The 17,046-nt window shown below is 35.0% G+C and overlaps 1 protein-coding gene across 3 annotated transcripts in view; it reads left to right on the top strand.

The window, feature by feature from the left end:
* The window catches only part of LOC123672044 (glutamate receptor ionotropic, NMDA 2B), a 353,672-nt gene that overhangs the window by 95,780 nt on the left and 240,846 nt on the right, over positions 1–17,046 (top strand). The window contains exon 1 of one of the 3 annotated variants that reach the window (XM_045606002.1): positions 401–1,146. The exons of the other annotated variants lie outside the window; for them this stretch is intronic. Coding sequence (XP_045461958.1) covers positions 858–1,146 — 289 coding nt within the window. The 5' untranslated portion in view covers positions 401–857. Of the gene's footprint in view, positions 1–400; positions 1,147–17,046 lie in introns of those variants that run through there. 3 annotated transcript variants of the gene reach the window in all.

The raw sequence follows: 17,046 nt of genomic DNA on the forward strand, positions 1-17,046 counted from the left end.
TGTGAAAATAGCACCCCAGCGGAATGCGATATTTGTCTACCAGTATCTTCGAGGTAGCTACAAACAAAAATTCTGGTGTTAAAAATAGTTACTAACGAATGAAAAAAAAAATATTCATTTCCGAAAAAGTGGGTTCTTACTTCACGGACACTCCTTATATTTCTATTCGTTAACAAATCATATAAATTCAGCAACATAGTATATTGACTTCCTTCCTGGAAAGGATCTATGCTGTATCTTAAAGTTAGCTCAAATTATAAGAAATCAATAAATTAGTATAAAATATAGCCCAAGGAGCACAAGGGATGAAATGATCCATTTACAATTGAAAATAATCCACTTTGAATAATCTGATAAGCATCAAAATGCAAAAACGACAGCCCCCGGATAACTTCATTAAGGGAAATTTTCGATCTAGAATAATCTCCGGAGTAGAGCAGTAACTGATAAGGAGGGCGGGAAACAACAAACGAAAGGACTTCCGCATAGAGGAAAGTGTTCAAAATCGAATAAATTGCCTAGTCTAGCGGTGCCGCCACTGATGGTCATCATACCTAAAGATGCTGTGGTTGTCATAGTAACCACGCTTGCGTACCCCCGTGCCCTCACCACGTTGCATCCTCGTCTCGAACACGTTGCAACAATACATCCGTCCTTTTCTTCATCACTGTCAGCTGGGGCGGTGGCTGCCTCCCCTTGCTGGCTCTAGCGTTTTCTCCTGCAACTCGTGTGCCTGCATTTAAATGTTCTGAACAATTACGTAGTCTAGTGATTTAGTGGTTATGTGTCAAAAAAACCGCCGTGTCCGTTTCACGTTGAGAGTATGACCTGTCGTATGTCATCTTATCAACGCCGTCATGATAAGTATAAAGTACATTCTCATACTGACCGTGGTTTGTTGTCTTACGAAAGCTCGAGGTTTTTATAGTCGGATAAATCAGCAGGAAGGCCATCAAGAAGCGCTTAATATCGGTCTCATTCTTCCTCATACAAACTTTGGGGTTAGGGAATATACAAGGGCTATTAATAATGCGGTCCAGGGTCTTCACAAGTCCAAGGGGATTCGACTCAACTGGATTAAGAAATATCAGTTCTTGCCGAAGAATGTTCACAGCGTTCATATGATCCTTAATCCGAGCCCCACAGGTTTGTCCATTTCTCATTATTTGCATGTGTTTATAACTACTCTCCAACCAGTATGATTTATTCGATTATTTTATGAGAACATCATATACTCAATGATAAATTGTTAATGGCTATAATCTAATGCCCAAGGATTTCTTCTAGAACTGGTCGATCTAGATTTTACCAATGGGAGAATAAGAATTTGACTTTTGAAACATAAGAATTGAAAATTATTTTTCATCACCTTGTTTATCATCTTTATACACGAATATATGACAATTCATCTGAAGATATACTATTTTCAAGAATTTCGAAGAAGTATTCGTATGAAAATGACGAAATTTAACGTTGTTTACTTCAATCACGTGTTTGTAAGTGATAAATATAGATATTATTGCAGGAGCCATGAAGACTAGATATAGGTATTAATACTTCTTTTTGATCAAAATTAATTGAATTATCATTGAAAAATGTCGATTAGAAATGTAGTGATTTTATGTATGAGCAGGAATCAAGTATTTCATTTATTTTCTGTTTGGTCAGTCCTGGCGCATGAGCTCCTATATAGGTATTCAGTATAAAATAGGTCAAGGTGGAATTAATTTGTACCTATTCGAACTAGAATCTCGTACAGATGTTGTTATGGTGCGATACATGATGAATAAAAAGTAAATGATATTCTTTTATTTTTACAGTATTGAATAAATCAGTTATTCAGATTTTAGATCAATATTATTCCGATATACCTAATTAAGTTTGAATGAATGATTTTAGATCAGAGGTATTACATGAAATCTGTTCCGTCTTTCCTGAGTTCATCATCCTTAATAATGAATGAGTGTAAGTATATAAACGATTGCTATATGACCAACAATTATTATGAAAGTCTCATGATGAAACTCATTAAATGAGCAGAAAGCAAATATGTATTCTTTGATACCTATGATCTATGAACAAATCATATTTACATTGATATATTTTTTTGATAACAAAAATAAAATTGTCAATGAAATTGTATATGCAAGTAGAACTTGTAGTATCTCAACCTGTTCGAATGTTGAGCGATATTTTTAGATTAAATAATATCTGAACAACATGGGCTATATGAGCAGAAATGTTCGTTTCAATGTTCTTTCAGAAGCTTAAAGCTTGTATGACTTAGCAGAACCGATTGTGCTTTGAGGAGGTTTTGTCATTGTATTCTATCAACACTTCAGGCACAGTACCACACCAGCGATAAAGCCTCCATAATAACAACTTTCAACAAAAAAGTACCGCCTAACCTTTCATTCAACAATCAAAAGATATGACTTCGACATAGCAACCGAGGCTGCATGGAAAGCCCCTGATAACGCTTGCTGTTCAAGGAATAATAATCGCGCTATATACAGGGTGTTTCATTATAAACTGGACAAACAATTAATGTAGTTAATACCAGGAGATTCATTTTTGCCTCCTGACATATACCTCGTTTTCGAAGATTAAGCGAGATACATGGTGTCCAATGTCATTTCTGTCAAATTCTATTGAGTGTGGTCAGTTATGTATAACCTTTGAGTTGCGATTCATATCAGATTATTTTTGAGTGCTCAATTTAGCAAAGGTGAAGGACGCTTGAAAAAAATCAAAATTTCGACAAACCTGCAACGTTCGAGATTCCTTTCTCCCGTTTGCCAAATTTTATTTTCTGGATCAGCTCAATTTTCTAAGAATTTCTGTGAGAAAATATTTTCGAGCAAAAATTTTTTTCACTCTTTTTTGATACAGAAAAAAAAATTGCACCCGAAATTGTTGAAATAATTCTTTTCATACCTGACATAAATATGGAAACAGAATGGAAAAATATGAAACGGTTCCCTTATTGAAGCCATTAATATCCTTGGATAAGTTCATATTTACATTTCACAGGTTATACCTCAAGGTCGATAGTTCGATTCCCAACAGATATTCATTGAAATTACATTTTTTTTTGCGAAAAATTTATATTATCATCAGGAATGTTTCGATAGTCCAATTTCAAAATTTTAGCCCTCATAAGTTGTTTTTTCAATTATATTAGAGGACCGAAGGAAAAATTGGAAGTATAATCGTGAGATATTTCATCAATTTCAGGTGGAATTTTTTTTCAGCTGTGGAAATATTTGTTCCATTTATGAAAAAATATTTTCACAGAAATTCTTAGAACACTTAGTTCATTCAGAAAATGAAGTTCAATTTGGCAGCCTAAAGAATAATATTGTACGTTGCAAGTTTTCCGTCATTTCGATTTTTTTTCTTCAACTCAAAAATACTCTAATATGACCAAAACTTCAAAGTTTACACATAACTGACCATATTCAATAGAATATTGCTCAGAAATGACGTTGCATGTATCTCGTGTATGCTTTGAAAACGAGGTATATACCATAAGGCAAAAATGGTTCTCCCGGTGTCATCTAGACGAATATATTTGTTTTTTTTCCAGTTTATAATGAAGCTCGATTGCTATTCCTAGATCTGCAAGCGTGATTGCAATGCTTGGAATGGACTTAGGTGTGTATAGTTATGCTCTTCGAGAGGTTTTCGGACTGGTTCTCCAATTCGTCTCGATTGGTGATGAGTTGATCTAGCATATCAGGGGCTTTGCATGCAGACTCGGTTGCTATGTCGGTGCCATATCTTTTGATTCTTGAATGAAAGGTTCAAATCAAATCAAATCAAATTTATTTAACAAATCATTACAAAACGATAGGCAACAATTAATAGTCAATGGAAAGAAAAAATAGTGAAACTAACAGAATAGTATAAAAAACAAAATTTAATAATTATTTTACTTAAATTCGTCTGACAGATATTCATCAACCGAGTAATAACACTTGGAGATCAGAACTTCAGGCGTTGTCCATAATATCTGCAGAATTTGATCTCGTTTGGGAGATGGTTGTACAATTTGATCGCTAAATAGTTTGTGGCTTTCTGTGCTTGTTTTATTCTGTGGTATGATATGCATAGATCATTTCTCTTACCTGTGGCCTACTGATGGAATTCGCCACTCATTATATATCATATTTACTCTTGTTTTCATCAAACAAGCATAATAGAACTGACAACAAAAGGTCAGTACCTCATACTTTTTAAAATATTCTCTACAAGAAGTAGTGTTAATTATCCCTGCTAGTGTTCTTATAGCTCTCTTCTGTTTTATGAAAATTGCGTTCGATTCAGGCGTATCACCCCAAATTAGTATGCCATAAGATAAAGAACTATGGAATAGTGCAAAGTAGATATCCCTCAGAACAACCTCACTGGTTAGTCGTTTCAATCTGTTCATGAGGAATATAACTGATGATAACTTTTTTTTAAGATTCTCTATATGCTTGTTAAATTTGAAATTATTCTGAATTTGAATACCTAGGAACTTCACACTCTCGATGTCACTCGATCCTGACCTACCTCCTATTTTCAAGATGTTCGTTTTTGCCACATTCAACTGGAGACTGTTTAACTAAACCAACTTTCGGCTTTTTTGAGTGTGATTTCTGTCTTTGTCCTTATTGATTTTTTGGAAATATTTAAGAAGGAAGTATCATCTGAGTAGTTACAGACATAATAGCAAGGGATGTTATTTGGAAGGTCGTTAATATATATTATAAACAGTAATGGTCCTAATATAGAACCCTGAGGTATTCCTTTACCGATCTTCATCCAAGATGTTCTTTTTTCTTTCAACTGTACCTGTTGCTGCCTACCCTGCATAAATTAGGCGGTACTTCTTTGGTGGAGGCCAAGGTCTGTAGATTACACAGGTTGTCTCGTAACTTGGATTGAAGAGTGGGGTAACGCGTCATCCGGTGTCTGTCAAGGTCTATAGAGTGTCTGTATCGCTATTGGCCATCATTGACAGACATTTTATCGTAGCTATTTTATGATTGAAGATATTGAAGACTATTTAGGAGAGGCTACAAACGATATACGCGATCAAACCAATAAGAAAATCCGTGAAAACACACGATTTCATTACAATAAAATGTTATCTATTTGAATGTGTAATCCGAGGGACGTCACGAATGGTTGACGCTGATTGGTTGAAAGTTACGAGACAACCTGTCTAAATCTATAAATCTTGGGTGGAGGCTTTGTTGCTGGTGTGGGCGTGTAAAGTGCTTTTCTTGGTGCACCTGACCATGACTGGATGACTTCAGTTTCATTTAAAGTTGCTTTCCGTTGTAAATTGAGGCGATTCGTTAGAGATTATTTTTTAAGATGTTAGAATGCTTTTCGTCATATCTTGAGGCTGAATTTTGTATACTTTCTCCGACACGTAACAGGTTCTTATTGTCGAGAAAAGGATTAGGAGTCAAAAGACTACTCTTTCTGCTGAGAGGTCTATCGTTTCTCAAGTACTCAAATTCCGATGAATACTCGTTGTATTGTATTTTTCTTGTTGAAGTCTCTCGCAGGAACGCTGTGTCGCTATTTCTCTTCTGACATTTATAAAACGCATGCAGTAGGCTTTAATTGGTTTTTGGTGGTTTTTGCCAAGATTCGAATTTCTGCAATATATTGTCCACAGTGTCGTGCATGGATCGATTTTCTTCGATGATGGTAATACTCATACTTCTTATACTGTCTGGAGTGCTGATTGCCTTATCGGATGAGGAGCTTTGTATTGTTCCTTGGTGGGATTCTGCAGTAATTGATCTGGACCATAGGTTGTTATTGATTAATTTTGAGTCCGTTGTACCCCGCGTTGTTAAATCCGCGGAATTATTTTTTGATCGGATGTGATACCACTTCGCCTTATTGTTCAATTGATTTATTTCTCTAAATTTATTACCAACAAATGTTGATTACCCTGTAGTATCAGCATTTATTTAAGATGGAACGATTATCGAGTCGAAATATTCATGGACTGGGATTTCTTTGATATCCAATGTAATAGTATTGGAATTTATTTATTTTTTTTGGAATTGCATGAAGTAGGAGGGAGCATATGTTTTGCTGCATTCATTATGAATTAACTTTGAAATCTTAGACTGACCTCACAGTATACCATATGTTTCGATGTCCCTGATTGCGACTGACCTATACCATAGTATACTATAGTTTTGTGCTTCGTTCTTCTTTTTCTGTAACTAGGATAGTTACATAGCATTGTAATTCAATACATAGTAATGGAATACATAGAATTGTATTCCATTTTCGGAGATTCAATATTATCTGTGACGATAGATGCATTGTTTCCTTGAATCATTCTGTACCCATTTCGTATTGGGTTGGTTCTGTCCATCATTGTTGATGCTCCATTGTATTGGATACAGTGAGCTTGATGTTGAGGCTGACTGGTTGTTCCCCATTGGGTTAAAGGTTGTTTCTGTAGATGTCATGTTTGATTGTGGAGGATCTTTGTTAGGGAATTTTGTTCAGTTGCCATCGTCTTCAAATTTTTTTATTGTTTCTCCGTATTTATCTCGGGCAGTTGGATGGATATCTTCGAAGTTCGAAGTTTGTTTACTTGATATGTATCGTCAATGGATTTCCAAATGAATTGGACCGCTTTTTTTTTCAAAATTGTTAACATTTTGATTGTGCTGGCTAGTTGATTGTGAAGCTTAGTAATTTGAAATTCTTGTCTATTCCGGATTGCTGACATCTTAGGTTTTTCTTCTTGTGCTGATATATGTGGCTTAGATTGAAATTTCAAAGAATTTCTTAGATAGTTTCTTCTTGGTGCTTGTGGACGTATTTGACTTGAAGGAATTTTTGGTAATTCTAGACGTGGCTTGGCTTCAAGGATTCCTTAAGTGGGCTCTCAGAACCATGTATTTTACTAATCCGGCTCGAAGGACAGTGTTTCTTTCGAGAGAACAATTCAAAAGACGTCTCTGCTTACTTCAGCGGGTTGTTAATCCGTAGAAGTAGCTGTACAGAATTCAGCAGCTTGTGGGGATTCTGAACTCAGGAAGACGCTTGATTGCAGAGAGTCGTACATCCAATAAATCGAAGCTAAATACTGCGACCTCTCTACAATGCTATCAAGGTCATATGATCACCTATCAACAATTCAGTTAAGTCAGGTGGGTATTTGCAATTTACAACAAATACCCTGTAAGGGTACCTTCAACATTACCAAATAATGATGGAATAAAAAAAATGCTCATTCTTCCAATAACGTCTCTGAACCTCTGAGCAATACTCAATAACTACTACGCTGACAAATTTAGTCAATAATATAATAAATAATTGAAGTAAGAAATAAACGTGAAATAGTGATCACATGTAATCAATCAGTATTTGGTCTAACGAGTTGAATGAAACTACGAAGCCCATAACAAGAGAAGAAAATCTAGTGATCTAGTTGCGTCGCCTGAGCTCAGGCGAATAGACAAATTCTTGTCAACTGGAACAACAACAATAATCGCGAGGAATATTCACACCGCCGTTCTAACAAACTGTTTCCAAAATTAACAATATACCAAATATTCAACACAAGTGCATCAATAATGCAATATCAACAACTACTTCGAGGCATTAATAATTGGCCTGGAATTCCACTATGTTTGAATAATCAGTCCGGAAAAATCAATCAAGCATTATCAAAAACTATGTGAGGCAGTAATAACTGACTTGGAATTCCAGGATATTCAAATAATCAGTGCAAGAAAATCAAATGGTGAATCATCAGTAACTACCTATCTAAAGTATTTAAAATTGTCATGGAATTCCACGATGTTCAATTAATCAGTGCGAAAAAATGAAATAATGCAATGTCAATGACTAAATTCCTCGATGTTCAAATAAGCAGTTGAAGAAAAATCTATGATGAAATGTCACAATTGTCTATATGCTCTTATAACTGAGTTTGGAATTCCACGATGTCTCAATAATCAAGTAATGATATATTAATGACCTTCTATACATGTATTTAAAACTGGCTCTAGAATTCCACAATGTTTCAATATCAGTTGAAGAAAATAAAATAATACTCTTATATCACCATTATCCATAGGCATTCACAATTGGTTTGAGACTCCACGATGACTAAAACAATCAGTTCACAACATCACGAACATCACAATTTTCTCTAGGCATCTACAACGGCTAAGAACTCCAAAATGAAGATTTCAGCAAGCAGTGGTTCATCACTATCAGGTTTCGAGTTAAAAAAAGAAAAGAATTAAAAAAGGAAACCCTACGAGAGAATAACATTTTGTTATTAATGTCTAATTGTCACTAAAAACACTCTATTTCCTTTGAAACTATTAACTATAGGCAGAGAGAGTAGCATACCTGTTCGCCAAGAGTGTTTTAAAGATATGGTCCTTATGAGGTGTTAGCTGTCTTTTGGATCGTACAAAGTGACTAAGGGCCTTATTACTGCTCTCAACCTAATTAACAAAGAAAAAATCAACGAACGTTCCAGAAAATCACGTGCATTAGATATATGAAGAAAATCCTGAAACTTCTAAGAAATACTTCTTCACGTTCCTTGAAGTGCGGGGACAATTACTTCAATTAATGCTCATAACAGTATGATCTGGGGTTGACAACCAAAAGTATCGAAATCCATGAAACCAGTCAACCAAATATCAAAGATGGATCAAATTTCCATTAAATAATCCATTCGCAGCTACAAGATAATAAATCCCACCACCACCAAAACAGATTGATTAAAAATGAACCATCGTTCATCCAACAAAATCCCTTCAAAAAATACCTTAATCGTCCAGATCCAAAACCTTCTCAACAAAGACACACTACCACCATCTCTCTAACGAATGATCAGCTGATAGGCTGTTCTACAGTCGAAACATAATCATGAACATACAAAAATACTACTTGACGATTCCCGATCCAGGACTCACACATAAAAATAGAGAATCTCATCAATTTTTTATTCCAAGAAACACAATATCCGAAACAGTGAATCTAAGACATTCACAACCCAACAACACGCAGTGGGGTTTGAATATTTTATTGTGTATGTACAACAAAAGAGATGATAATTTGAATAAATGAATGTGGAAATCAGTAGAGTTTATATAATATATTTGTTATTTCTCATCACGGACCGTTCATCTAGAGGTTGCTGAAGCGTAGTTTCGTTAGGGTCGGTCTCCTGGAGTTGCTGAAAAATGCAAATTTGCCATGTCGAGTGTTCTAGAAATGTTTACAGGAAATGCGGTAGTAAATTGGCCCAGTTAATTTTCTGAAGTTTTCCATTCAATAAATAGATGGAATTTCTATCACATATTCAATACATTAAATATAAATTGAACATATAATATTCTGAGAGAATATCTTAGTTTCCTGGTAATTCTGGACGTGGCTTGGCTTGAAGAACTTCTTAGGTAGGTTCATCTTGGATTTTCTGGAAGTGAATTGACTTGAAGGACTTTGTGGTGAAATAATCCGGCTCGAAGGATCACTTATATTTTGAGATTGAATTTCCAAATGACGTTTATGCTTTCTTCAGTGGGTTGTGAATCCGTAGAAGTAGCAGTGCAGAATTCAGAAGTTTGTATAGCTTCTGATTTCAGAAGGATGTTTGATTGCAGAGGGGCGTTAATTCACTACAATTGAAGTGGAACACGCGATGGTATTTGAATATTTTATTGTGTACAACACAAGGTATGCTGATTTTGATGAATGATAATGTGGAAATCAGTAGAGTTAATATTTGATATTTGCTATGCTAACGCAGAGTTTCATCATGGCCGTTTACCTAGAGGTTGTTTGAATGTAGAATTTCATCAGAGTCGGTCACCTGGAGTTTGCTGAAATATGCGAACTTGGCATGTCGAGTGTTCTTGCAATAATGGTCTAGGTACATTGGCCTAGTTGATTTTCTATAGTTTTTCATTCAATAGATTTATGGCCAGTTGCCTAAATATTGATTGAAATTTAAACATCGATTAATTTCTGATTTCTCTCAATAAATCAGAGAGTAATCAATGTTTAAATTTTCAATCAATGTTTAGGCAAATAGTGCAACTGATACACGCGATACAAGCGATACAATTTCAATCAATTATTCCAATATGTTCGATATGAATTAAACATACTTCGGGATGCCCTTGATACGTGTGGACTTGTCTTGGCTTGAAAGATTTCTTAGTTAGTTTCTTGATAATTCTGGACGTGGCTTGTTTTGGAGAACTTTTTAGGTAGTTTGTTCTTGGTAATTGTGGACGTGGCTGAGCTTGAAGGAATTTGTATTGTAGTAATCTGTCTGGCTCAAAGGATCGTGTATTGTAATAAGCCGGCTCTTGAGATTAAATGCCCAAAAGAATTTTCTTTTTTCAATGGGTTGTAAATTTGTAGAAGTAGCGCAGAGTTTCATCATGGGCCGTTCAAGTTGCTCAAACGTAGAATTTCATCAGAGTCAGTCACCTGAAATTGCTGAAATATGCGAATTTGGCATGTCGAGTGTTTTAGAAATGGTGTAAGGAGTTATAATTTTCGATTCAATAGATTAAGCGATGGAATTCATACCAAATATTCCAATATGTTCAATTTAAATTGAATATATTTTCTGCCTTTCTGTAGAAAAAATATTCTGATTCATCAAATAATAAATCGTATATACAATACGTTTGGATATTACACGAATCAACAAAATGTAAATCAATATACTCTACAAATGATCAAATTTGCCTTGGTATACAGTTTATTTAGCCTCACCTATTGTTGGGTACTAGAGAGGCGCTGTTTGCCTTTAATGTGCTGTGTCAAAGACTCATGGACGTCAATCAGCCAATATACGTAGCCTTCCTCGATTATAACAAAGCTTTCGACAAAGTCCGCCATAATCATCTCATAAAACTCATGAGAGATAAAAACATAGACAGGAATGATATCAGGATAATAACATATCTCTATTTCAACCAGACTGCCAAAGTTTCTGTGCAAAATGAACTTTCAGAAGAAATAAAAATAAAACGCGGAGTAAGACAAGGATGCGTGCTCTCGCCGTTACTCTTCAATTTGTATTCAGAAGATATAGTACAAGAAGCACTGGAAAATCAAAAAACAACAGGAGTGAAAGTTAATGGGAAGGCTATAAACAACACCAGATACGCGGATGACACAGTACTAATAGCAGAAACCCTGGAAGAACTACAAAGGCTAATAGATCTAGTAGTACAGATCAGTGAAGAAAGGGGGCTCACACTTAACACCAAGAAGACTAAATTCATGACGATCGCAAAACACCAACAACAGCGAGAAACATTATGGATCAAAGGAGAGCCAGTGGAAAAAGTCTGCAAATACAAGTACTTGGGAACAATTGTGAATAACAATAATGATTATTCACAGGAAATAAGATCAAGGATCGGAATGGCTAAAACAGTGTTCAATAAAATGAGGAATGCATTAACCAGAACAGATCTCAGTCTACATCTTAAAATCAGAATGCTTAAATGCTACGTATTTCCAGTACTGCTATATGGGATGGACGCCTGGACGCTTAAGAAATGCGACACCGACAAGCTGGAAGCATTCGAGATGTGGACATATCGAAGAATCCTCAGAATAAGCTGGGTGAGCAGAACAACGAACAAGGAGGTATTGAGAAGAATGGGAAAGGAGAAGGAAATAGTCGACACAGTCAAGATCAGAAAATTGCAGTATCTGGGCCACGTGATGAGAGGGGAGAGGTATACGCTGTTGCAAACCATTATACAGTGGAAAATACAGGGTAAAAGTAGTATAGGAAGAAGACGCATCTCCTGGTTGAACAACCTAAGGCAGTGGTACAACAGTAGCTCTGTTGAATTGTTCAGATCCGCAACTTCAAGGGTAAAAATCGCCATGATGATAGCCAACCTTCTTAAAGGAGACGGCACATAAAGAAGAAGAAGATTGTTGCAAGGTACTTACTGAAATAGAAAGTCGCAGAAATAGAAGGAATAAGTGGCGATGTATTTAAGACTATGAGGCTATTGACAAATCCAACTTATCACAGCGAATGACATAAATAAAAAAATTATTATGACTAGTGTAAATTATCCTATTCTTCCGACACTGCAGCAATGTGAAAAAAGTAGAAATTTAGTTTCAAATATTTTCCAAAAAAGAACGGAATCATTCCATAAAAGAATAACGTCAATATTTACATAATCACAACCTGTGATGATCACTCCAAAGCAAATAAATTCAAAAAGCATCTCTCGTAGGTACCCAACGGTATTTAATCTTCTTATGATCCAGTCGTAGGATCATATCCCCAGATTTTTTCCACGCTGAAGGAATTTTCTGCTTACAATTAGATCAAAGCTACTCGGAAAGGGAGGCACAATAAAAATTAAAGTCGTAAATAATTTCAAGAGCGAGGGTTGCCGCGTTACCCCTGAACGTTTCGCTTTCTGACGGTGTAACGATTCAAAGCCCGCCTGATTACTGAAATATAATTTTCGGCCTAATTGGACGATTCTTGTTTCATTCAATCATCTCCAATTCGCGGAATTTATGACTGCAGCGAACGGAACATCCGGCTTTTTAGCATCGTAGAAATTTGATGATGACGGCCTGCAGTTGATATTGGTTTTATACTTTTAGTTAATTGATTACGAAGAGGTTTTTCATAGTAGGGACTATATTGTAGGTGTAAATTGGACTTGATGGGCAAATTAGTTCGATTATTGTTAGAATATTACTTCATCCGAACAAATTACGAGAGAGACAACCAACATTACATCCTACCCTACACTTGTAGTATTACTTCATATCGTCACGGCGGCGCTGCGAGCGTTAAGCGAGTGACGAGGCCATCGAGGGCTATCGAGCGAAAGAACAAGAATCGATCTTCAATGATCTTAGTTTTAGACATCTGAGGTCTAACCTATAAGTTGAGTCTATTCCATATCGAGCTTGCTCGGAGAGAGATATTCTAGAGAGAATAAACGATTAAAACATTATCTGTGTATTAGTTAATCCTCTGCTAAACCTATGAATCCAACAATTCTTCATCTCAATAGTTGCCATTGGAATTGTTTTCAACGAACGATATTCCCAGTTTACGTTTTGATATATTTAAAATCCAAAAATCTACGAAAAAATCTGAAGGAAGCACTCAAGGAGACGATTAGTTTTTGAGCTATTAATAATTGTTCTTCTATCTATGATCTGCACTCAAAATCTCATCACGAAAGACTGCTTTTTTCAACCACACACTGAATCCTGTCTGAAGTTGCTCGACTTCCAGATCATATTCGATTCTATTTTTACGTTGATGCTAGACGTACAAGAAAAAAATTTTATATCATTATTGATTCGGAAAAACAGCCTCAACTCCTTTGAATATTTCAACTGAAATATAATCAATATACGATTTTCAAATTTGAAAAATACTCTTTATTCAAAATGAAATTTTCTATAATAAAATATTATAAAATAATTGAAAGACCTCTATCGGGAAAGCTATGAAAAATTATAATTCAAATGAATGGATTATGAAATTGTTATTGGCAATTGATGTTGTTCCTTATGCCTGAGTCTGATCATTCAAATATCTGATGCAAATGATTCGATCAAATCTCACGTTGAGTTATTTGGTAGTTACAGAGTTGGCCAAATTGTACACTTTTGAATGGGAAGTCCTTTTTCTATACTAGATAGACTGAAACTGATATCGGTGTCTGAGGTCAATTTTCATGAGAAAATCATTGGCGAAAACCGCAACTCCATAGTTATTACCATTACATAGTTACAGGGTGTTTTACAAATATTTTTTTTTTTGGAAATATTGCGCAGTAACTTTTCTCCTGTTGAAAATTGTTCATTTCTGTAAAAACATTACATCTTTCGCGGACTGGTATGTCATGAGATGACCCTATGACATTTTTGTTAAATGAAACCCCCTGTATATTTCTACATATTTCGATGGAGATGAAAATTAACCATTCCAAAAATGTAGCATACCTGATATTTTTCTGAAGTCAAGTTCGAAGGACTTTCACCTTCGGGAAGATTAAACTATTTAATCTCCCCTCGAATCTTTCCATAGATGTTAGGTCAGGCGACCTAGCCGGCACCTGTTTGGGACTTCGAACATGACTCCAGAAAAATATCGAATATGATATATTTTTGAAATGGTAATTTTCATCTTCATTGAAATATGTAGAAATATATGGGGTGTTCCATTTGGAAGAAAATTTCATAGGGATATCCCATGAAATATCAGTTTGTGGAATATTCAATTGATGTCATTGAATTCTATCTGAAAAGAAATGAAAAAATTTCAAGAGAAAAAAATTTACAGCAATATTTCGAAAATGTACATTTTCGAGAAACACCTTGTAACTATGTTACGGTAATAACTATGGAGTTGTGGTTTTCGCCAATGAGTTTCTCATGAAAATTGGCCCTCAGACACTCAGACCCTCACACTCATAATATCAAGGACTTCCCATTTAAAAATGTCCAATTTGGCCTACCCTGTACAATTATTATACTAACTCTTGGAAATGAAAGTATTCATTTATTTGATACGATGTAAATACCTGTGAATACTAATATTAAAAGGATTTAATATAAATGGATAAGGACAAGGTTTTATCAATTATAGTTGAGATTTTTCTATTATCTTTGTTCATGCAAGTTAGTTTTTTATTATTGAGGTAACAATTGACGAATTATGGACAAATTCTTAAATTGTTGCAGTTTTGTATGATAGCACTTTAGATTTGTTAGGATTCTTTGTTTACCTCAGTTTATTGTATATTTCAGGTTTGTATATCACAACAATCCACACAATATCAACCTGAATTAATTTTTCTGAAGTCTGTGATTGTAAGTTTAATACCTGTCAAATCTTTTTCATAACAATATTGAGCCTTCTGAAATTATCCAACGTCTGCTCGAAGAACTACTTCTTAATTTAATTAGGATTTGAAGGCGATCTCTGGGCGAAAAAATCTTATTCTATTGAAACAACCGATCATGAATAAATAATCACATCACGAATTATCTGCCTCGCCAACGTGCAGCTGTACCGCCATCCTGGAAACGTACCTGAAAGAAACACTGTTCATTATATAGAACATTTCTCAATGAACTTCGTTACCATCTTTCAGCTGGGAGCAAGAGATCAATTCAACTGAAGTGATAAAATGACCTCAGACGAATCAGGACGAGCTCCTTTCCATCTTGTCTCTAATGAGATAATTGTTCGTTTCAATATACAGGAGGATGACTGGTGACGTAAGGGACAACAGCTCAGTGGAATTAGAGGACCTCAAATGAGGATTGGGGGTTAAAATGTCCCATAATGATATTGGTTTGGGAGATTCATGAAAAAATGTTGAAACTATGGACTCTAACATCTTCGCTGATATGGCAAATTTTTCGCTGATAGACGATTTAGACGACTGTTACTATTGCAGACCCTCATTAAAAAATTTCAATTTACATATCAACTGAAAAATATCACTCGGTATTTGAAATCAAAAAAATTGAATGAAAATTTGGAAAGAGCTAAGAACATTGAATGAAGATTAGGTTTTTGTTTGAATGACGCAAATTTTGTATGGTTGTTATGATATGTTGAAAGCGTTAAATCACAAAATTTTATATCTACTTGATGAAATAATATTTTTGATGGAACGATAACACTTACTTTGAGGCAATGAAGATAAGTCCGAATCATTTCAATAACTCCCAGAAACCCTGTTTATTCTCTAAGCTATAAGCTTTTGTAAGATATCCCTGAGGCCTAGAAGAGTCGGGATGAAAAAATATTGACAATGTAAAAACTGTAATTAACTTCAACAAAATAATGTAATGATTATTAGGATCTATTCTTCTTGTACAGATACTCATCATTATAAGATGGTGACATGAGTTCTATCCTTTTCTGCTCGTTCAAACTTGAAGAAAAAACAACATTGTTTTATTCCAACAAGAATTTTTTTAACATTTTGTTGTTGGCATTGAAGAAATTCTCATTTGAGTTGAATAATGTTCTTTTTTTGAAGTTTCACTACCCAGGAAAAGGAGAATTTATATCACCATCCTAGTACATGTACAAGAATAATGTATCCTTATAATTTTTAAGAAATTTTATTGAAGACTGTTTATTTGGTTGAAAACATACCAGGTGGATGATTGTTCCATATTTTTAGTTCAGTAGAATGAACTTGAGTAAAGTAACAATCCTATAAAATATCAGCAAAAAATTTGCCATTTTAGCGATGTGAGTGATCATAATTTCTGCAGTTTTTCATGAATCACCCTATATCCCTGAAACCAATATCCTTATGGGACATTTTAACCCCCAAACCTCGTTCAGTTTGAGATCCTCTATCTCCACTCGCTGTTTTCCCTTACTTCACCATTCACCCTGTATATGTAATCTGAACAGCGAATTCTCCAGTAAGCGAAAAGATCCATAAGATAAATCTAAGGGGAAATATTCGTGAATCAGAGGGAAGCGAGTGTGTGCTATTCACGCAATCATCAATGACATCCATTGTTCACTTCGCTTCGCCCCCGGAGACTTGGTATTTTCCAAATGAGATGTCAGTTTTCGAAGAACGAATGCTGGTTATTTCTGGAGAATTTTCCTTGAAACATTATATTATATTATGAATGTTATATTATTGTTGATTTGATGATTGGTTGATATTTTCGTTTATAATACAATATATGTAAATGAACCTATCGATTTTATTGTAGTCAATAATATTCTTCTGAGAATTGTTCATTTTTTAAGCTTCTAAGGTGAATACAATTGGATTATGGTCCCTTGAAAGCTCGGCTAGGTTATGGTTTAGATAAGATGAGGAAGTATCATTATAGGGATAACAAATAGGCTCTCTTCTGTGAAATCTAATGGACAGAATTATCGTGAAGACATTAAAATAGGGTGTTTCCGTTACTATTGGAAAATCTGGTCCCTTTCTGAAATTATGCGGAAGTCCATGACAACAGCTTACGTTT

The sequence above is a fragment of the Harmonia axyridis genome, chromosome 2 (genome assembly GCF_914767665.1).
Source record: "Harmonia axyridis chromosome 2, icHarAxyr1.1, whole genome shotgun sequence".
Lineage (NCBI taxonomy): Eukaryota > Metazoa > Arthropoda > Insecta > Coleoptera > Coccinellidae > Harmonia > Harmonia axyridis.